At 41.0% G+C, this 22,778-nt stretch overlaps 2 protein-coding genes across 8 annotated transcripts in view; one reads left to right on the top strand and one right to left on the bottom strand.

Annotated features, from left to right (window-relative positions):
- The window catches only part of anks1aa (ankyrin repeat and sterile alpha motif domain containing 1Aa), a 61,832-nt gene extending 42,708 nt beyond the window's left edge, over nt 1–19,124 (bottom strand). For 4 of the 6 annotated variants that reach the window (XM_005731739.2, XM_013910494.1, XM_005731740.2 and 1 more), the window contains exons 1-4: nt 18,539–19,124; nt 6,945–7,025; nt 6,592–6,748; nt 5,660–5,722 (exon numbers count right to left, since the gene is read on the bottom strand). In XM_005731739.2, coding sequence (XP_005731796.2) covers nt 5,660–5,722; nt 6,592–6,748; nt 6,945–7,025; nt 18,539–18,708 — 471 coding nt within the window. In that variant the 5' untranslated portion in view covers nt 18,709–19,124. The remainder of the gene's footprint in view (nt 1–5,659; nt 5,723–6,591; nt 6,749–6,944; nt 7,026–18,538) is intronic. The other 2 variants (XM_013910495.1, XM_013910496.1) reach the window with 2 other exon arrangements.
- Nucleotides 19,125–19,726: 602 nt separating this feature from the next.
- On the top strand, nt 19,727–22,600 carry taf11 (TAF11 RNA polymerase II, TATA box binding protein (TBP)-associated factor). Of its 2 annotated transcripts, none has more exons than XM_005731737.2 (6): nt 19,727–19,996; nt 20,172–20,361; nt 21,630–21,760; nt 21,854–21,941; nt 22,050–22,146; nt 22,235–22,600. In XM_005731737.2, the coding sequence occupies exons 2-6, from the start codon at nt 20,194–20,196 to the stop codon at nt 22,363–22,365; spliced, it is 615 nt and encodes a 204-aa protein (XP_005731794.1). In that variant the 5' UTR covers nt 19,727–19,996; nt 20,172–20,193; the 3' UTR covers nt 22,366–22,600. The 2 variants fall into 2 exon arrangements, with proteins under 2 accessions (XP_005731794.1, XP_005731795.1); XM_005731738.2 differs by having other exon boundaries at nt 19,731–19,815.
- The last annotated feature ends 178 nt before the right edge of the window (nt 22,601–22,778 follow it).

The raw sequence follows: 22,778 nt of genomic DNA, 5'->3' as shown, positions 1-22,778 counted from the left end.
TTGTTATATAAGAAGGACTTTCAGCATTGAATTCAGCTTTATAAAGATTGGGATCAGCATTATCTCCTCTGCACTACCACAGGCCACATGAGCGGTCAGACAATCACGCACTAACAAGATAGATCTCAGAAGGCTATTACCCAAAATGACACCAAAGGCTTGCAGCCGCGCTGGGAAAGATTAGAATTCATAAAGCAAAGCTAAGACTTCCTGGGCAGTCTTCTGTCTTTACGGTGTGTGGAGCTGCATCCTGAGTTTGACCACAGAGCACGTCAAAGAAGAGATTACACTGCTGATTGACAAATCGTGGTTTAACCAAAAACATCTGGAGATTACACCCCATTGTGTTATCACGCTGCTGAATATTCTGAGACGAGGGAGAAAGACCCCAAGTGACAGAGAGAAGGGCAGGATGTTATGGTTCTCACAACCTGCAGCTGGGAGACGGTAACACGGTTTGACTAGCCACCGCAGTCACGTGACACGCTCACTGGCAGCAGGGCGAAGCAGAGGTTACGTCAGCCTGGCCTCTGGAAGTGGTAGTAGTAGTAGTGGTGGGTGATGGTGGTGGAGGGGTGGGCTGAGCAGCTGTTGCAGCTAGTGCGCCAAAGGGCTGCCCATCCTCAGTGCATGCCAGTGTCACCGATTGAATTCCTGCTAGCTTCTGTGCATTCAGACAGCTCACAGATCTCACACACGTGAACTAAAGCGTCGTTTTCTGGGTGCTTCTGATAAAATTATTTAAACAATATTTCTGCTGTTATACTGAAAAAAGAAGTTATTTTAAAAAATGAAGCAGTCATTTGCAGCTGGACTCAATTTTAATGTTTTTAGGTTTATTATGAGTTATGGAACAATTTAAATTAAGTATAATTGTAGCCAAGGATAATTAAAGAACACTGGTGACTTGTTTGGGAGTTTGAGGAAGAAGGAGAGTTTTGCTGAGAAATGCTGATTTCTGTTCTATATTTTGCTCAAATAAATAAATAAAACAGTTAATCACAAAAAAGTAGCCATTTGTTTCAGCTTTGGTATTTTTCTTTATTAGTCAAAAGCCCTTTGTTTTTGCATATAACACAGAGCACCAATAATATGAAGGCAGGCTACATTAATGGATTACAGGCTTTGGAGTCTTGTAATGAGATGGATGCCTAAATGGCTTCTAGCCATGGAATGTAATTCTTTGCACAGGGTGTTTTCTACCTTTTTCATTTTCGTATTGCACTTGTTAAAATACACCACCTTCCAAACACAGCTACATAATATTAAAAAAAAAAAAAAAAGAAAAAAAAAAAAGGGAAACTATCAAAATAAGACACCCCGGCTCTGTCCCCAATCCCTCCTCCTCAAATTTCTCAAAACTGACATGGGAGACACACCCTTACACTTATGGCAATGTTGAAAGCCTGATTGCTCTTTTTAAAATAAGGAATCAAAAAACATAGTTCCCTCGGGGGCATGTCAAGCATACTTCATGCACTTCTTAGCATGAATGAGTTGAGAACAGGTCTTGGAGGACAAGCCGAGAGCAGAAGGGAGTGCAAAGTGTTGACGAGGCATGAGCTGGACACTAGAGTGGCAGACGGAGGGGATAAATGAGCGTGCTGTCACACTGCGAACATTATGCCTAGAGGAAGGAAGGGAAACTCTGTTCGGCTTGATAATGAGGTGCCCAAGTCAGAAATATTGCATCTACTGCTTCCATCAGCAACTTCCACTGCGCACGAAGAGAGCAAGGCATAAGATCGGCTTCATTTCTGCATATAGTCTCACATGAGCTTGGCTTAAATCTGCACCAAACTAAAGCATTTCCATTTATCGTCATTAAATATTGTTCCATTCTTGGATACTTATTTTAGATGGCTCTGAAGTGGCTTGTGTGTGGGGACATGTAAAGCACATCTGAGGCTGGGTCAGAATTCACCAGCCTATTGTATATCGTATTAGACAAGTGACCTATATAAGAAAGCCTGGATGAGAGGTAGCATGACAAGTCTGGGCAAACTAAGATTTATAATGGTCAAATATGGTAATTTATTAAATGGGGGGGGAAAAGGAGGTCAGTGATAAAAATGATCTAATGAGCACCACATGCAGGGTTTCTGGAACACCTGAGTGAAGGTCCGTTACATAGAAATGAACCAGCTCTTGCCAAATCAGTGAACACAACGCTCATTAGCGGCATCGCTGTGGCATAGTGCATTAGTAGGTGCTACTTAGCAAACACACATCTACATGTTTTAGCCATCTATTACCCAGTAATGTAGGCTGCTCTTGTTGGTTATGCATCTTAGAATAAACAAGTGATAACAGACAAAAAGCAACTAACAGATCACACTCCACTGGAGGCACTGTTTGTACTTCAGATCAGTGCTCGTTGTGGTTACTGGGTTTTTTTTTTTCCAAGCTTCCTGGAAATACCAAGTAAGTGTTTGTAGCCTGTACATTGGCTGAATTCTCTCTGCTTAGCGGCACAAATAGACACAAATGCAGGACTATGAATCCAGCTTAAGCTGATGAGTACCAGATAAATCCTCTTTATATTTTGCAGTATACCTGTGTTTTGATTCTCATCTCTGTGGAGATAGTCCTACCAGCAGGGCTGCATTTTACATTCACCAGCAGTGATTGGTTTACCAGAACTGAAGAGGAAGCAACAGCTGTAACAGAGACGACTAAGCTTTGCACTGCAGGTTAAAATTTTCAACATATTTTAAAAGGCTGATTAATGATTAATGCTGAACATCCGGACTGGGTGTTGGATGAGATATGGTCATAACAATAAGGCCGACACTCCAACTATGACACGATCCTGCCTGTATCATGTGATACTCTGCATGGGAAACGTCGACCGATTCATTTTTCGGTAAGAGGAGATTATCATTATTATTTGCTTTCTTTCCGCTGTTTCATCATTTTCTTCTCACTAATTGCAAATTTGTTTTCCTTTATCATGAAATAAACACTTCTACAAGTACCCACCCAGGTTCCAGTTCTTGTAGATCAAATTAACATTTACAGTCACTGCATAGACTGCAAATATCATTCTTGGACATCTGTACATCAATGACACGTCACGTCTGCAAGTGTACAATATACTGGTGTATTACTATTTAACCACAAAGTTCCATGATTTACATGATTTCTTTTTCCCCCCAACCAGCTTTTAGCAGTTCAAAAGTACAAGACAAAACTAAAACTAATAAACATGTTTAAGAAAATAATCACGAAAACAATGATTAGGTTTTAGATTCAGTCTGAAAATAGCTACTTGTTAACTTTTTGTTGAACTCCAGAATCTTCAGCTAAATTTCAAGAACAGAATATACTCTACATCCCTAACCAAACTGGTGTGGGGGGCACATCCTGTGGCTAGTGGCCAATACTCCCCTGCTGAGGCTTTTGAAACATCATCAAAGTGGCCTTCCCACAGAGGTTAGTATCAGCAGGAGACAGAATGGTGGTATGATGAATAAACATTAGTTTGGCTAACTTCTTGGACCAGGATGACAGCAAACTGGACTCAATCCAGAATGATTTCTTGAGTGAGTTACTTCTGAAGCTGTAGTCCCTAAGACATTTTGTACAGCATCACTGCACACCTTACTCAACCACACCAGCTTACACAAAGCCAGCATCTCTCCACTGGGTCTCTCACTGCCACCGCAGGACCAATAAACCGTGACACTGTTACTATGACAATGTCTCACCTCTTCCCCTCTTCAGCAGAGCAAGCACAAACTGGGATGTGGGAGCAGGAGGACATACACCCATATTCTCTCCCCCCCCTCCACACACACACACACACACACACACACACACACACCTCTCCAATGTTGATTCAAAGAGACTTTTACATTGAAAACCTCCCATCTTTCCCATTCTCTTGCGACTGAGCACTCGATGTAGATTGTTATGAATCTGGATTCAGAGCACAGACCGTCTACTGAGTCACATGATGCCATCAACCATGACCACAACCAGGGTCGCACCACCCACACTGCATCCTGATTTCTGGTTTATTAATAACAAGGCATCAATTATTCAGTTTCATGACCAGGAGTGGAGCACAAACTATCTCAGAAGTGTTTACACTGAGACATTTTTGACATCTCAGTGGAACAAAAACACTCCATTTAGTATAATTTTGTTTTTAATCCTTGAATTAGAATAAACGGAAAAGCATTAGAACTAATGCACAGAATACATGCTCTGATGTACTGTATATCAGCACTAAAGAAAGCCAGCCTTCCCATCCAAATGCTAAGAAGATTAGTCCAGGGGAAACGTGACAATGTACTAAAATAGTGTGCAGCTTTATCTACTGGCCTGCCTGCAGAAAATCAAATCATGGAGCGACCAGCATGTTCACCCTGTACACTGCACTAACTGTGAGGATGACACTGCCAGCTGAGCACTCTGCACACACATAGAAAGGCTGTGACTGGGGCTTCTCTGGGTAGCTGAATGCTATAGGGTTGCGCCTGGTGGAATATAGCAGGTACTACAGCAAGTAGTTACTTCACATGAATCTCTGTTACCTATGATCTGTACATAAAAGACTGGTATGTGTCTATCCTTAGTGAAATGTATTAACAGCAGATTAAAATATACAGTAGTTTTGACATGTCAAGTGATTTGATTCAATCTTCCCAGGTGAATTCATTTCAGTAACAGTCAATTTATACATCAACACGGATGGATTATATTCATTCTTATATAGTCAATGTACTTTTTCCACATCTGTCATGTAAAAGCATTTAATTCAGCATGCTATAATGCTAATTCCTGCTGATTAGCATTACACACAAAATACTGCAGTTTGTTTTTCTGTTATCTGATCATAAAATGAAACAGAAAATGATTGCTTCACGGCGGCAATGGATTAAAAAACAAAAACGCAAACAAAAAACACACAGGGATCAAAGTTTCTGTTCCTCTTCAAGGAGATAAAAATCCCTGTAACCAGTGTTGCTATCTTCCATCTGTTAAGACATTTATCTCTGACAACAAAAATCTCAATCTCATGTTGGCCCCTTAGGAAAAAAAGTCATCGTACTTTATTGTCTGGGAACCATGAAAACCGGAATTTGTGCTAATCCATCGAAAGCCAGTGGAAGATTTCACAGAAGACCTTCTTTATCTCATACAACTTTCAGCCTTTGAAAGATTGGAGTAATACCGTAATGATTATAATAGCTTAATTGATGGTGGGGTGTGCGTATCCTTCCAGTATAATCCTCTACAGCTGACTCTGTGTTGCCAACAACTTTACGGTACTTAAATCAGGTTTTTCTTACCCACTGGAAAAAGACTCAAATGACCTACAGCGTCCCCTGGAAGACAGTCATTTACTAAACTTTCAAGGGCATTTTAATACAACACCTTATGTATTCACAATCATGATCAAGAGGCTAGTACAACAGAATCCCCCGTGGTAAACATAACATCTCAATATAACTGGAGAGCACAACATGTGGAGAAAGCATGAGAGCAGAGATTGACTGATAGCAGCGAAATTAAAAGCCTCCCCATATCTCTACAGCAGAGTGACCCCACAAGCAACGGCGACAAACACACCCAAGCACAGAAAGCCAACACAGCATTAAAGCAAAGAAGGCGGTTTAAAGGAAAAGTTTTGGCAGCACTGTGTACACACCTTGGCATTAATATAGGGGTCAAAGGGCCCACAGCGTTTGAACTCTTTATGGTCTACAGAGCTCTGGGAGGGAGGAACAGAAGATAGGTCGATGGTTTTGGTTCAGACAAGCAATGAACAAATGAGTGATGGTCACAAATGAGCCAAACTAAATAAAAAGGAGAAGAAAAACATTTAGATGTCATGAACAGGCAGGGAGAAATGACACACAATGAAACCAAGATATTTCTGAGTGACTTTGTGGTTACAGACGAATGCTTGTTTGACCGAATGTTTCTGACTAGGTTTGCAAAGCTCATTATGGGTCATTTCTCCTCATCTCAAATAGGATAGGCCAGGGATGGTTTCAGTCTGGAAGCTATCTGTGCAGTAAGCAACCAAATAAAATATCAAATGTAGGAGTTAAAACAGTTAAAATGGTTAGAGGAAACAAGCACTTTTCACTCTAGCAAGCTGTCAAAGCACTTCAAGTATCACATTATCAAAGGAGAAGTTGAGGCTCAAGATGCACTGGAGTTCATGTACTCTCATCAGTCTTTTTAACGTTCATCTTATTCAAATACATGCCATGCTGCACTAGACTTTTACTATCTCTATATGACTCTTATTGCAAAAAATGTCCACTTTAGTCTATTTAGAAAAGGATAAACGTCGTATAGTTGATGTTTAAACCATCGGAAAGGTCATCTTGACACTACCAGAGACCAAATGTGCTGAAAAGGAAAGAATCATTAGCGTAAAAGAGAGCTAGCAAGCTTCCATTAGGCCTTTATGGGTCTGCTGCAGACACACATATTGAAAAGTGATATCATTTCAATACGGTTTTCCCTTACATGTACTGCATGGGGAACGTACAAGCAAAACCAGAAGTGTAAGAGTGACCAACGTTGACACATGCACATTAACATAGATGACTAAGTGCATGGGCAGACCTGCTCGTTGAGTTTGGGGTGTGAAGGTCCTTGGTGAATGAGAAGCTTTACGATATGCTCGTCTCCCTTCCACGCAGCCAGATGGAGAGGATAGCAGCCCTTGTTGTCTGCGATGTTAGTCAGAGCCTCGTTTCTTAGCAGCACCTCCACCACCTCGCTGTAGACGAATAAAGAGATAGGTCAGAAAAAGCCAACAATAAAAACGACATTAATAAATACTCAGAGCCTTAGTAAACAGTCAATCAATAGATTCATCTTCCCCGTTGTACAATGGTCTGCCAGGCCAGACTGCATTAAATTTCAGAGCATAAACAGACGTATTCCCGAATTCCAAACGGTGATCGCTAATCTACCTGTGTCCATTAAGGGCTGCGTGGTGAAGAGGGGTGTATCCAGTGCTGTCCACGCAATTCACATTGGGGCCTCTCCAGATACTGAAAAGCAGAAAGGATTGTCAGTTTTCCATAACAGGCAATACACAACAGGAATACCATACCCTACACCAAACAAACATTGCCCATCCCTCTGTAAAGTCTATCCACGGGTGTGACTGTTGCTGTTCTGATTGCTATCTCACGGCTCCAGTCTCTCATGGCTACATCTACTTTAAGGTGGTGGCAAACCTTCATGTTCTCTCCTATTCTTTATAAAGATAGGAGATGTCAGGAATGAGGAAGCACTGGGCCAAAAGCCCCATCAAACTAGGAATACAGAAAAAGAGAAAAATAAATAAATAAAAAGTACTGCCAGCAGTAGGAAGCCACTGAGATGAGCTCATCTACAATAAGTCTGTGCAACCAAAGCCTGATTATTCTGGCTGAGGTCCTGATGTAGAATAGGCTTTTGTTATGTAATCTAACTAACAATAAACAAAGCTTTGGGATGGAGCCAAAAGGCACCGATGGGGTAAAGTGTAAGACAGAGAGCTAAACTACTGCTGGCCTTTCATTTATTTGAGCTGAACTCAGCTGTCAGCTTAGATTGGTTTGTTTCTTTTAATTTGCAAAGAGCACTGTGGGGAGGAGGGAGGAGAATGATGACAGGAGCGGCGGTAAAGACGGAGTAGTGGGAGTAAATTCAAGAGCTAAAAGAGAGATAGAGTGCCAGGACGGGATAGTGAGGCACTCTGAAAGACCTTAAAACATCCTAAATAAATCATGTGACTAGGAAATCCCAGCACTAGTGAACCAAATATGTGAGACCAGAGTCATCTGGCATACTGAAAGAGAATTGGAGCAAAACAGCTGGGCCTCACAGATCATAAATTTAAGAAGATTTGTTAAAAAAAAAAGAGATGAGAATTTTTCAAAATTTATTTGGTTTTTCAGATATTCTGGGAAAGATGTCTGAAATGCAAAATACTGCCTTGACAGCTGGATAGCTTCATAAATTATTACTGGTAGGAATTTTGATGCTAGCAAGCAAGTAACTTCTATGAATGAAGCCTGGAGAGAACGGGGCAAAAGAATAGCAGCAGCACAGTGCATCTCCAACTCTTTACAATGTAAAAACTAATTTAAACACACGGTCTGGGAGTCAAACACATTTAAAGATACACTGAAGATTGATCTGTAACATAATCGGTGTGTAGACAGCGTGGCAGTGGATGCTCACCCTTATATCAACGCCACTGACAGAGTGTGACTTTGCTCCACATTCACGGCTCGTTTTTGCCGCAGTAATGGCTGTTTTGCCCCCTTAAAATACATCTCCCATAATAGCTCTGAGAACCGCCTGCAATTACACAGTCAGAGCCGTCTCATTAAATAAGTGTCTTGGAAGGCTCTGTAGCCTGCAGAACAATGGACCTGACAGAGCATGGACGCGCAGAGACGCGCCACTCTACAACTCATAACAGCCTAAGCTGTTTATTTCTTGCAGCAGGTTTTCTGGGTGTCATCCCAACTAGTCAGGCAGCACGCGTGAAGTGGGATATCAAAAGCAGTGCCAGGAGGAAAGACTAGTGGGAACATGTGGCAAGAAATGTTAGGGACAGATAAAATTCTGTTAGAGAGTGGAAAATATGTGAGCTATGATTATGTCAACTTTTCAGGCACACACACACAAATTCACTTCCTGTCTTTTAAAAGTAACCAAATGTGCAGTAGAGAGAACAGCAACACTGTCCTTTGCTTGTCCACTGAACACATCAAAAGGGAGACTGAAACAGACCGCTAGTTGCTGTCCTAGATAAAGAGTTATATAACTGCTTAAAGCAGAAATCCCATATACAAATGAACATAAACATGAACGGAGCAGTGACTACAACTGGAGAATTAAACAAAATGTGCCACAGGGCAGAAAAAAAAAAAAAAAAAAAAGAAGTAGGAGAGATGCAAGATCATGCACCTTTGATTTTGGTGCAGCCATTGTCTTACACAAGTAAAGGCAACAGTTTACTGTGTACTTTTATGTATCCTGTAGTATATCCACATCCAGAATTTTGACAATCTTCCAGAAAGAAACATTGTGCAAGACAGAAGTCAGCTGTATCATAAGACATACTGCAAGATTTCCCTTTCACATTTTAAGTCATAACCTTTAAGTCTGTATTTTTAGGTTGTTTTTACATATTGGTCTTCCTCATCTGTCATGAATCTCTGTTGTGTTACTGCCACTAGAAAAAGAGGGGAAATCTAAAAATACCACACAGAAACAAACAGTGTTTCACATCATCCTCATGACCCCAAACATAAAAAAACAAAACAAAAACAAACAAACAGGAGCACGTATTATTCTACTGCTGCAATATTTCACTTTTAATCGGGATATAGCATTAATCCTATCAAAATCACCTCCACGCCGAGGGAATGAAGATGTCAGCTCATTACATTTTCTCACTGTCACAGTATTTCAGTTTGCTATTAACAGAGGTGCCTGCAGCAGCAGCTTTAAGCGCAGTACAAGTGTTACGTCCTCTGAGCATTTTGGCAGCGTGGTACTCAAGGGCATGAGTCAGAGTGGTGCTCGACAATCCACTTCATCCTCTTACTACGGCTCACAACCAACCTAACTGAGGGATGGGGCTTAGGCCCATAGCTGGGCAATGGTCAAAACGGAGCTGATTTGGTTTGGGAGGGGGCATATTCATGGGAACTGACTGAGGAATTCCTGTTTGAAAGGCTGAGCTAATCCTTAATTTGCCTGAGGGAATATCAGCAGGATGAGGCCTAAGTTTGAAAGAGATTCTGGAGGACTGTAATTCTGTTTTGTACAAAGCCTGGCTACGAAGAGATGAGGATGGATAAGAGCATTTTCCATCTTTTATTTTTACCGTCTTTACTTTATTGGTTTAACAATATTATATTAGTCATATATACTGAATATTTAGACTTAATAATAAACTTTTCTTTCCCTCAAGTCCAAAAGTCACTGATGCATTATTTATTTAGACCAATTTATCTCACTGAAGTATGGTTTTCAGTCTTGAAATTAAATCATGTTGAATACACGGTAAATAAATCAAGTCTGTATTGCAGTTTTATCCATATTCAATAAACCCAGTAATAGAAGCAAGTAAAATCCCATTTTAGTCCCACTGTTTACAATATTTCTTGCTTAAAATGTTTAAACAGCAGACAGTATACAAATTAAAACAGAGACTAGAGCATCAAACATCTCAAAATGTTCAAACAATATTAAAATCAAGGTATCTGAATATAGTTGTTTTAGCCACTGATAGATGGGCTGGGAAACCCTATGACTAAATTTGCTACCTAATGGTGGGTGTCGGGTACAAAGGCCGTATGGGTTGCTGACTCATCTAAAGCTAGTCAGCAATGAATAGCAGACTGATCACACCCCTTTCTCATTTCTTAGTTCTTCTGCATATTTGTCACACTTTATTATTTTATATAAACAAATTCTAATATTCAACAAAGAGAACCCAAGTAAATACAAAATTCAGCTTTTAAAATGGTAATTCCATATATTAAAAGGAAAAAAGCTATTCAACCCTACCTGGCCCTGTGTGGAAAACTATTTTGCTCCTCCTGGTTAAATCATGAATTAAGTGTGATCAACTACATTTTTTTGGAAAGCTGAGTTCAAGTTTATTAGCCACACCCAGACCTGATTACTGCCAGACCCATTAAAGGAGGAAGTCACTTAAATAGAGCCTGTGAAGTCAAGTAGACTAAAGGCAACACATCATGCCACGAGAAAAAGAAACTTGGGAACAAATGAGAAACAAAGTGACTGATATCAGTCTGGAAAAGGTTTGGGACTCCAAGGAAACACGTTGAGAGCCATTATGCACAAATGGAGAAAATATGAATACTGGTAAACCTTCCCAGGAGTGGTCAGCCTACCAAGAGTGCATCAACAACTCATCCAGGAAGTCAGAACAGAAGCTGGAATAAAATCTAAATCTAAAATCAGGCCATACTCGCCTCACTTAAGGTTAGAGGTCATGATTCAACAATAAGAAAGAGACACAAATGGCATCTAAGGTGAAATCAACTGCTGACCAAAAAAAACAAAAAAAATCCCCCCCAAAAAACCACAAAGGCTTGTATTACATTTGCCAAAACACATTTTGATGATGCCCGTGACTTTTGGGAAAATATTCTGTGGACTGATGAAAAAGTCTGACTCCTGTTACCTCAAGAAAAATACAGTATTTCATTAAGAGAACGTCATACCAACAGTCAAACGTGGAGGTGGTAGTGTGATGGTCTGGAACTGCTTTGCTGCTTCAGAATTGGGACAATTTGCTGTAATTGATGGAACCATGAATTCTGCTCTCTGCCAGAAAATCCAGAAGGAAAATGTCTGGCTGTAAGTTTGTGCAACAGTTGGTACAACAAGCAATACGTTTAGGGGGCAATTAGTTGACTATGAGGAAAAAGGAAGTTCCTTTAATGAATAAAAACTTAATTTATTGGGTTATCTTTGTCTAAGTATCAGAAATATGCAAAATCATGGCACTGCAGGTATAATAAAAACCTCAGCACTTTATCATTATTTGATCAACAGTCCCATAAGCTTACATCATCTTGGGCCAGTGAACTCATGTCATTTACAGTAAAGCTGCATTCGTTTGCACACATCTACATTAGCTAACATTACGTGTAGCTCGTTTATTATTAACAAACAGTGTGATGTAAATGACAGTTTTAGCACATTATTTCATCTGTGAACATGATTTCTGCCAGAGTCATGTCAGATACTCTAAGGATTTTTATTAGTTTGGAGTTAAACATAACAAACACGATAATCCAGCAAAATATAATCAAATATCTAATTTTTAAACTGAGAGTGCATCGGTGGTAAAAATGACATACAGTGCATGTAAATGTTTATTCATTGAGCCCCGGGAAAGAGCAAGGCAAAATGCAGTAGTAGGTTTAAGCAAATAAGAACCCAGGTGTGTGTGAACCCAGTGTCAAATAAACAGATTTGCCCTCCAGCCTATTAGCAGTGTAACCACACTGCCAGGGATTAGTCTAGGCCAGGGCAGTGAGCCCAGCAGTGACTGGCACATGTCGCCCACCGTCAGGGAAATTGGGCTTAATTATGCATACTGCTGCCGGGTGCTACAACCAGATGCCCTGCTGCCAAATAGTCTACTCGAACATCTTCTCCTCAGCAGAGACTGAAGCACTGGCCAGAGTTCCCTATGCCTGCTAAGTACTACACTCACTGACTTGATAAACAAAGAAGAAAAAAAGACTGTTAAGATGAAAACATCTAATTGATGTTAGGACCGAAGAGCTATGACTGTAATTAAGCAGTACGTGCTCATCATACACATTGTTACAGGTGAAATTACAGGAGAGCGTGTTTATAGCTACAAAGCAGTATAACGAGTTAGTTGGCACAGGGAAACGTATTAGGCAACTAAATTTCAAATGCATGACACAAGTATGGCACGGCTTCAACAAGTCTGTGACTAACAAGTCTTAAAGCTACTGATAAAGAGAACTTCTTGGTCATGTGGTTTATCGTTTTGACCATTTATGGAGACGCTTTTCTAGAACTCATAGTGAGCTCATGTTGTATTAGGTATCAAATAGAATTTTATTCATGCCCAAAAGCTGTGTGACACTGTGTTTAGGTACATTATTGTTAGCTAAATGACTATGGCAAAATTCATCAGTGAAGATACACAATGCTCCCTGCTTTGGTGATTAGGGCGTACACATAATACATCTCAAGCTAGCAGAAATATCCCAGTGAGAACAGTGTTATGCGACAGGTTAGGAGATCACCTGAGTTATTACAGGGAATCCTGAGGGGGACTCAAATGTCTCTACGAGATATCATAACAATCGCTACAATAGTTGTCAGCAGACTTTACTCTGAACCACAAATGAAAGCCTTGTGGTTCCAATTGCGGTTGTATCCTCTGGGGACTAGGGTTGACCATAATTTCAAGGCAAGCCACATAGTTGCTGCTGAGATATTTTAGCTTGGATCAAAGTGGAGGACCCACTGATCGCCCACTTTGATTAAAGTGCTTCAAAAAGAATCCTTGAGGCAAGAGGTCTTTGAAATTAGTTAAATAAATGAACAGTCTCATTCATTTCAGAAATCCTAACTGTGACGATAAACATTTCAATGAGGCTCGCGAACAGTATTGATCTTGTTTTAGTGCTACCAGAGTCTGAAACACTTCAAACTGTGTGACAGACATGCAGCAGCTCACCAGGCGACACAGTCTTGATGAAGCCTGATTAAGACTTCATGCCTCATAAATACACCACACTGAGCACTTCACAGTGCAACTGTGTTACAGCAGGAGGTGTGAATATATGTCATATGCCCACTATGATCAGAGCAGTCCAGTGCGAGGCAGCATAATCAAGATGACTTGCATGGAAAGTGCTGGAGGTGAGGTAGGTAGACGTAAAAAGAATGAGATGGAACAAGAATACTTTTAATCGCAGATTCACAGCTGATGCTCCTGCACATGAAACACATCTGAATGTTTGCCCTGGCATCCGCTGAGCCTTTTGCTTGAAAGAACAAGCTCATGTTCAGTTTCAGCTCAAATCTTGTTGGATTGATAGGCAGTTATTTTCTGTTATGCACACAAGCCAATTCTTGAAATTGATTTTCTGTAGAATCCAGTTAGAGTTATTTAAGATTCTCAGTTTTGCTGAGAAGAAATTCGCCAGCACGGTCATTCTTTAAATTTGACACAATGACTTTTAAAATGACTCTGACACTAATCTCCCCTTCTTTGTGGTGATCTGTGGGTGTGAATATGAAAGTAGATGCATTTCTGCGTTTCACAGGTACAGTCTGGTGTGACTCTGCCTAGTCACAGGTTAAATCATTCCAGAGAACTTTGTTCAGTTTCATTCTTACATTTTGCAGGAAGACCAAAGCAAAGGGGAATTTAAAAAAGAAAAGAAAGACTGAGGCAAATTTGTTTCCTGTGTCAACACACTGGGGGCACTGTCATTAATCTGGCTACAAGTACAACATGTTTTAAGTTTGAGGTGGAGTAGAGGTTGGTGTGGGCCCAGCAGGTGGGCCGCTGAGTCTGCTGAGAGCAGCAGAGTGTGAGATAAAAGAGGACGCCGCCTAGAAGGCAAGGCAAATGAAAAGGTCTGGGCTGGGGGCTGCAAGTAGCCAGTGAACACATGTGGGCCTGCACACAACAAGAAAGTTTCTTCTTATAAATTTGGTCAAAATGGGCACACACAAACACAGAAATAGCAAGCTCATCAACGTTAGTTTATATTTGTCCATTTGCTACTAAACGTTTTTTAGTAGCTGGTGTTAAATACGGTTCACATAAACACATGACCATAAGAGTCAGTGTAGGTGTCTGTGTGTAGCTGTCATATCAACTTCTGTTTCTTTGATGCAGGAAGAGCAGATAGAAAGTGTAAATGACAGCATTTTATCTCAGAAACCAGACGAGTTTCAGGACCACATGTTTTTCCATTACTCCACTGGACTGTACATAAATCTCTGTAATGTCAGCTGAACCATAGCCCCAAATTGGGGCTATTGATTTGATATTCAAAGTAAAATAAATCTTTTGGAAGTCTCTGAACATCTAGGCGCCTAGATGTTTACCCCCCTTAATTATATTTTAATTTCAGACCGGTTCAAAGCAGCCTTTTCCCCACAAAGCTAATGAAGAACCCCTTGACCCACTTGGATGAAATCTATTTTTAGCCAACCAGCACTAGTTTAAAATATGGAGGGCTACATACTGCATGGGAAGGACGCTGTATTTGTCGGCTTCTGCTCCCGCCTCTCACACATATGTGGAATTCATCACTACTGAGTGCCTTTCAGCCTGCTTTCTCAGGCTACACAAACACGAGCCGGAAACATAATGCATAGAGCAGAGCATCCCAAACTCAGATGCTCTTGGAATGCTAACATGGTGGTGTTAGATTTCCCAGCTACCACTGCTCCCTCCTGGGTTGAAGCAGCTACAAATTCTTTCAGTTCAGAGGTCAACACAGGATGAAATGTAACTGCCATGCCTGCTGCTGGCCCAGATTTCTACCGGGAAATGATTTGAGGCTCTTTGTGGTTGTGAAAAAGTAGACGCTACCTTCTTAACACAGACTTTCATGCAAAATGTCTCAAAATGACATTTTGTGAAGAAAGTCCAGCTTTTCTGAAGCACAGCTAAGGACAGTGGGTGTCCAAACCCCGCTGTGAGCCCGTCATTTTGTACACACACGTCATCCCTGCAACCCATCTTCACACATACTTGCACACTGGTCGCAATACAAAGAGAAGCTAGAGGAAATAGTGTTTTCAAAAGGACAGTAGGTGCAAGTTCTCCTGCAGCATATATTCTCTCGGCTGACAGCAGCCTGACAGCATGGGTCTGCTTGGGATGAGCCAGAAATTGTGGATGTAATGGGATGGAAAGATCTGGAGTTTTGCCCAAGCCTCTTAAAATGCTAACCAAGTATCAAAGCTGATGATCCTAGCGAGCATTCAGAAAGCAGAAAAACATCCCTTAGGAAAACTATATTTCAAGAGACCTTCGTGAATATCTTAAGCCGATGTTTATCTCCAAACACTGAAAAAGCCCCACTTCTTTCAGTCAACATCTCTCAGAAGCATACGGCTAAATAAGAACTCTTAATAGGTGGTCCAGTTCAGTCCAAATGACAGCTCAATTTTCTTTGTAAAACTAAAAAAAAAAAAAAAAAAAAAAAGTATAGAAAAGCCCCAGAATGGTCTTTTTTGGGCTGAAATGAATATGAAAAGCACCATTTAACGCTTTGTCAGTGGGACAAAGGACACGGCTGTGGAACTGGGAGACCAACCCTCATCTGGCTAAGCTCTCAGAACGTCTGTCCAGGACTCCATGCATTCCTCCTTTAATTTCCCCTCAGTGGGCAAGCACTTTCCCTGCCAGGGACTTGTCTTACCTCCGGTGTAACCGCTGCAGCTGCTTGTGTTTGGATGACCTGGGCCAGGAAATACTAGTGTTGGTCTCTTCCTGTATACCTCTGGGTTCAAAAAGGGTCATAGGGCTTCTAGTAAAAACTACAGTATGGAGGAAAAACAAGTAAATATATGCCCTAAAATTAGATTAATGTAACTTAAATAGAGTAGCCGCCGCTGTGCTGTAGTACTAAAAGGTTACACTGTGATCTTACTACTTGAGGAAGCCCTGCCCAGCTCGTTTCGGTGTTAATGGAGCACCATGGAACAAATGTTTGGGGCGGCAGGGGTGTTAAACACGCCGGGGGTCAGTGTCTGTACCATGGCAACGGCTGGGATGCCGCCTCCTGGGAAAGCAGACATTCAGCCGAGCAGAGCTGTACAACAGCCTGCGCACAAAAACACTGCAAGTCGTAACATGCGTTCCATTCCAGAGTACACACACACACACACCCACACACACAAACACCAAGGAATGGGACAAAAGTTGATTAGCTCACTCATCTGCATCGCCTGTGGTTTCTTTCTGCGATAAACGAGTAGGTTTTTCCACTATATTGAATGTACAAGGTCAAATACAAACAGCAACTGACAACAGCAATAACTGTCATTATATGTCATCTCATATAACTGAGCCTGAAAAGCAACTTGAAGTGAGGAAAAGTGTTATTACACAAGTAGAAGTGAACATGGAATCAAGCGGAGGTACAAGGTGACACAACCAGAACAGGCGAAAATTCGCCAAAGAAAGCTGTCTTAGCCACAGATCAAATCTCCTCTGACAGGATTAAAGGCCTGCACTTTCTAACAATGGATGATGAATGGGTTGCAAAGAGATTTTGATAAAAGGGGGTTGGAAAAAAACATGCACATACAAACCCACAGCCTGTGCCACTGTACCAGTCCACTGTAATACCCTTAGATGTATTGACATTTTCATTGTGGAAACTAAATCAAATGTCATGCAGAACAGAAACAGCCCTCCAAAGCAGCCAGTCATAGTCAACACTCATGCAAATTCTTATAAGAGCCTGTCCAGTATTCTCAAGTGTCGCCAGCCAGAAGCTTTTTAGATCCACACACCACCTATTCATTTATTCATTTCCTCCCGAGCCTAGCCAATAATTTCCCAGAGATCCCATTGCCAAACACCGATTGCTCAAGACAAATGAGATGACACAATGGGCTCGCCAGTCCGCCCACGGAGCAGTGAGGATGAGACGAGTCAGCCTTCACCGCATGACATTTCTGAATTGGATTTCCAATTAGGAGAATTTAATGTAATAATCTCAAGCAAATCTTGCAGTCTCCACTAAGTAACACAGTGGCGCATCACCCCGAGCTTTGCCTTAACACTTCTCCCTCAGAGGAAGGCGGCTGTTACCGGGAAACCCAAGGGAGCAATTTTATATGATTGACATACACTTAACCACAGACAGGCAACCTGCAGGTTGTATGAGAGGCAGCATTTAGAAAAGCTATAAGCCTTATATTTTTAAAGAGTCGACTCTTTTTCAACAAAAGGACTTTTAAATTCTTTCTTTGTAGGTTTTCATATTGTGTGTAACACACTGTGTAAACCACAGAAACTTCATGATTAAAACAAACAAACATGATCTGTCACCAGAGAGAAAAACAAGAATCAAACTGTGGCGAGCCAATAATGCAGATAACATACAGCACAAAATGAAAAATACCTTATCTGATTTTTTTTTATGTTCTCAACATCTGCACAACCTTACAGGGATCGTATACTTCTACTAAGGGCTTGTCCCTTTAGTACATCTTTTAGCTTTACCCAGTGTGTGATTTTGGGTAATTGAATCTGATTATGTCCACAGTCACTATCAATTGCAGACAATACAATGTGGACAAGTATGATAGCTGTTTTTTCAGTTTTTAATAGTGACCTCATAACTACTGAAGGCTGACAGAGAGAGCAGGAGGAAGGAGAGCTAACTCTTTCTAACCATACAGAGTAGGTCTTTAATAGATGTGACAAACCACATCAAATGTTTACCTCACTGAGGACTTCCTCCAGTTACTACTAAAAAGAGAAAGTCATATTCCTGGTTCACACAAGTCTGAGGATAGTCAATAAGGTTTCATACGACAAAGATTTCCTTATAATAAGATAATTTTGCTAAACAATGAGAATCCAATTGTGAGAAGACTTTCCATCTCCAGACCTGTGACTGTGTTCACGTCCAGACTCTATGTAAGCATTATAATTACTGACACATCTGCAATTCGTTTCTTTAAACGTAATCGTGGGCCGATTCGTTACAGATTTCTTTAGTTAAATTGCATAATTTCCTCTCAGGCTGTTTGTGCACATTACAGTAGAAATGGCAGTAACACAGGAGGTGTAGGCTAACAAAGAAGCATGCCACTGCTTGGGCGCTGCACTGGTTTGGCTTGCGATTGTTTGACAATGCAGGGAAGCATGCAAATATGAAACATCGTTTCTTGCAGTAACAATAAAGGATTGGGTAATATTCGCCAGGGGCAAAGCTGCTGTCTGTCTCCCATGTAGTCAGAGCCACCTCGCCTCGGCTTTCCCCAAGATTACCTGAGCAGACTGGAGAGCGGATGAGAGGAGGCGCCGTGGCCACCGCTGTTGCCGCTTCCACCGGTCCCAGACGATCCGCCAGCGGACTGTCGCTTCCCGGATAAAAGCTTCTCCACGGCAGCCAGGTTTCCCGTGCGCGCCGCTTCAAGAAGCTCCTGCTCCTTTCCCATCGCGGATCCCAGAAAGAAATCAAAGGAGGCGCGGGGAAAAGAAGGAAAAAGGGGAGGGGGGTCGGTTATGGGAGTGAAATTCCTGTGCGAGCCCCTCTTTCTCCCGACCTCAAGTTATTTCTCAGTGCTGCTAAGTGTGAAGGGGAAACAAAAGCTCCCTCCGCCGCCGGATCCGTCCGACCCGATCCACGGGTGCTTCTGGCGCTCACTGGAGTGAAAAGTTTCTTTCAACAGCACGGCGCATCGAACAAACTTCCTCTGACCAGACCACTGAGCGTCGTCCGTCACTTCCTCGAAACTGCCCTTTCTTTATGCATCTCCAGTCCGAAACCCTTCAGACGCATTCGCACACACACACATTTATACCCCCTATCACCGCCGCCCTTACTGCTTCAATCAGAAGGTGGATGGATATAAGCAAGATGGCGCATTGAATAGAGACAGGCAGGATTTACCCATTCAGTGCTTTTAAGATCTGTTCGCCTCTGACCTCTTGTATCCACAGTAAACGTCCATACATAGTCCCTTAATTACTTACTAAACGCTTTATAAATTACTGATTGGTAGCTGTAAGTATAAATAATACTACTAGTAATAATATCAATAATAATAACAATAAGAAGAAGAACACAAATTAAGAATAAATATTTATGAATAACTATAACTGTGAATTACTCTTACTATCAATGGAACTACCTGACATTAGCACCTAGGAAACTCTAATCGTATTAATTCCGGTCAAATTAATAAATGTTTTACAGCATTTTGTCCAATGAAAGTAGATAATCTGGGAAATAACAAGAGAAAATCAAGGAATATATAATGCTTTATTTATTTCAGACAGAAGCCACTTGCAGCCTGAATATTCACTGAATATTGCGCTGTAATTAAGGGGCAAAAAGACAAAGCAAAATGAAACGAACAAACAAATGAACGAACATGACCTGTTTATTCCTAACATCTGAACGTTACTTCCACAGTCCTTCGCTGGTTGCTTCACAGAAGGCGGTGTTAATAAAGTTCGTACAAAACGGAAACGGAAATGCGTATGCTGTGTTAGCAACATTACCAGGGAAATTAGCCATTTGCTGCATCGTACCTCTTACTGTAGGTGGTTACGTATTTATATAATCCGTAGCTACTGCGTTCATTAGAATATACTTTTGTGTACTGGGGTATATTATATCAATCAGGCATGTGTTAGCCCCCGCTAGCTTCTAATTATCGTTAGCTTAAATTGACGGCCAGACTGTTGCCGCTGCTTTGTTGACGCCTAGCTGCGTACAGGGTATGTGCATACTGGTTTGTTTGTTTTTTGTAAAGTTTTTATCCACACACTGCTATTAATACTAATGTACCTAATTTCTGGGCTAGCTAGCTAAAACAATTAAGTAATTTAGCCAATTGTAGCTAGCTTTTTAGAGTTGGGGTAAGTATCTCATCAACTTCTTTGATATTTGCAGAATCTAAAGTGAAATTAGTAAAATGGCAGACCCTGCACGGATCAAGAGTGATGATGCACTTAAGAGGACATCTCCTACCGACGAGGAGCACCTGAAGTCAGAGGAGAGTGAAAATCCTTCAGCCACAGAAAAACCTGTAAATGAAAACCTAGAGACATCGTCGCAAGATCAGCCTAAAGAAAATAAACATGTGAGTTTCGGAGCGTCATTTGCATAAGTTATTCAAGAAAGAGGTTAGAAAAGAAAAAGTGGGATAAGTAGGGCGATGAAGAAAGTAAACAGGAGTACTGGAAGGCTAGACGCACTACATAGGCTTGTAGTGAGATGTATGTGAGGAAGGAGAAAAAGAACTTGAATCGACTGGTAGATGGAGAAATCAAGATGGAAAGTATTTGAAGAAGGTTAGGGCGATTAAGGATAGAGATGGAAATATGGTAACAAATGACCCGTGGATCTAGAGAGAGGAAATGATTGGGTGCCAAGGGAGTATTGCTGTTACAGCATGATAAGTAGGGAGCAGATAGAAGAGAGGTGGTTGGAGAGAAGAGGAATCAAAGTCAGTAGAAGCAAACAGAATATATGTACTTGAATGAAAGGGGGATAGGCTTAAAAGTGAAGATGTAAGGAGCTGAGGTACTGAGTGTGTCTATAAATATATGGGCTCAGCCATCCAAAGCAATGAACCGTGCAAAACGGAAGTGAACAAGGGAATGCAGCCATGGTGGAGCGAGTGAAGACGCTTGTCAGGGGTCATTTATGCCAGAATGATAGCAGCAAGGGTGGAAGGGTTACACGATGGTAATGAGACCTGCAATGATGTGTTGTTTGGAGACAGTGGGGGTAACAAAAAGACAGGGGGTGGAGTTTAAGGATGCTAAGATTTTCTTTGGGAGTGACCAGTATGGACAGGGCTAGACATAAGTATATCTACCTCAGGTTGAGTATTTTGGAGACAAAGTTGGAGAATCAAGGCTGAGATGGTTCTAATACCTACAGAGGAAGGATGGTGGATTTACTGGATAAAGGATGTTAAAGATGAAGCTGACAGACAGAAGGTAAAGAAGAAGACCACAGAGAGGTTTATGAATGTAGTGAAGGAGGACATATAGGAGTTTGGTGTATAATAAAACAGGATGAGATGCAGGCAGATGATCCACTGAAGAAACTCCTAAAGAGAGCAGCCAAAACAAGAAGACCCTAGACAGTTGGTTGACAAACTTAAATGTACTGTTTCAGTTCCATTTTAAATAAATATTGTATTACAGTAAAATTAATGTTACATTAAAAATCATTTAACTGACCATATGTATACTAAAAAGTTTAAACCAACAAAAATCCTAAAACCTGAATGATCAGATTTGAATTTTTAGGCTGTCATTTGTGTTTTTGTTATGTGGTTTCACAGTGGTGTCTCTGTCTTTGTAGTATTTCTGAATAATTTTGTCTTCCACTGGATAGGAAACACCAGGGGGAGAAGATGAGGAAGAGGGAACCTCTGGCCAGCCTCCTTTGAAAAGGTTAAAAGTGGAACCTGAGAAGAAAAAGGAGAAGCGGCACAAGGTTGATGAAGATGAAATACAGAAGATGCAGTAAGACGACCTTTTTAATCTCACAGATCATCATTCTTATTCTTGAAATCATGTAATTTGCGAAAATTCGCCATAACTCCATAACATTTTCAGAGTTTTGGTGTCATCATTTTCTGAAGAGCAGCTGAATCGCTATGAAATGTACAGACGTTCTGCATTCCCGAAGGCTGCCATTAAACGGGTAAGGTTTTTTTTTGTTTTTGTTTTTTTTAATAATAATAATAGAGGAAGTATTAAAAAACCCTGAAAATGTTGTATTGATTTGATGTATCTTATTTTAATATTCTAGCTCATCCAGTCAATAACAGGATCATCGGTGTCCCAGAATGTTGTTATTGCCATGTCTGGTATTGCAAAGGTCTTTGCTGGGGAAATTGTCGAGGAAGGTTAGTTGGAGGATTTGAGAAAACCGAAGTCACCCAGACTACGAGGTTGTATGAATTATAGTTTCATGAGGTGTCTTTGCCTTTACAGCTCTGGATGTTTGTGAGAAGTGGGGAGACACACCACCACTTCAGCCCAAGCACATGAGGGAAGCAGTGAGGAGGCTGAAGAGTAGAGATCAGATTCCCAACACAAAGTACAAGAACATTCTCTTTCACTGACACACCTGAGCTGCAGATTGTATGAGGATGACGGATAAATGCCAGTAATTTAATAAGTGGTGCAGAGCATATGGAAAACTCACCATGAAGCCACTTAACACATCTTGCAGCCAAGTAGGCAGTGACTGCAGTCCTGAAGAGCAGTCAAGGCAGCTGCTAAATAAAGCTGAGTTGTCATTCACCCCTCAAAGTCGAGGTAAACGTTTTTCTCATCATTAAATTGGTTGCAACTAAACAGTGAGAAATGATGGTTTTATTTAAAACATGTTTTATATTTTAATAGTCAATGTTTCTTTTTCTTTTTGACTGAAACATTTTAATGTGATTAGGACCAAACTGAAAATGCAAACATCATTTTTAGTTTGATTCCATATTTAAAAGCCTTCGAATCATTTAAGACCCTTCTTCTCTGT

This window comes from Pundamilia nyererei, unplaced genomic scaffold, assembly GCF_000239375.1.
Source record: "Pundamilia nyererei isolate P.nyererei 1_Seehausen unplaced genomic scaffold, PunNye1.0 scaffold00044, whole genome shotgun sequence".
Lineage (NCBI taxonomy): Eukaryota > Metazoa > Chordata > Actinopteri > Cichliformes > Cichlidae > Pundamilia > Pundamilia nyererei.
The sequence above is the reverse complement of the archived record's forward strand: the minus strand, read 5'-3'. Positions and strand labels throughout refer to the sequence as shown.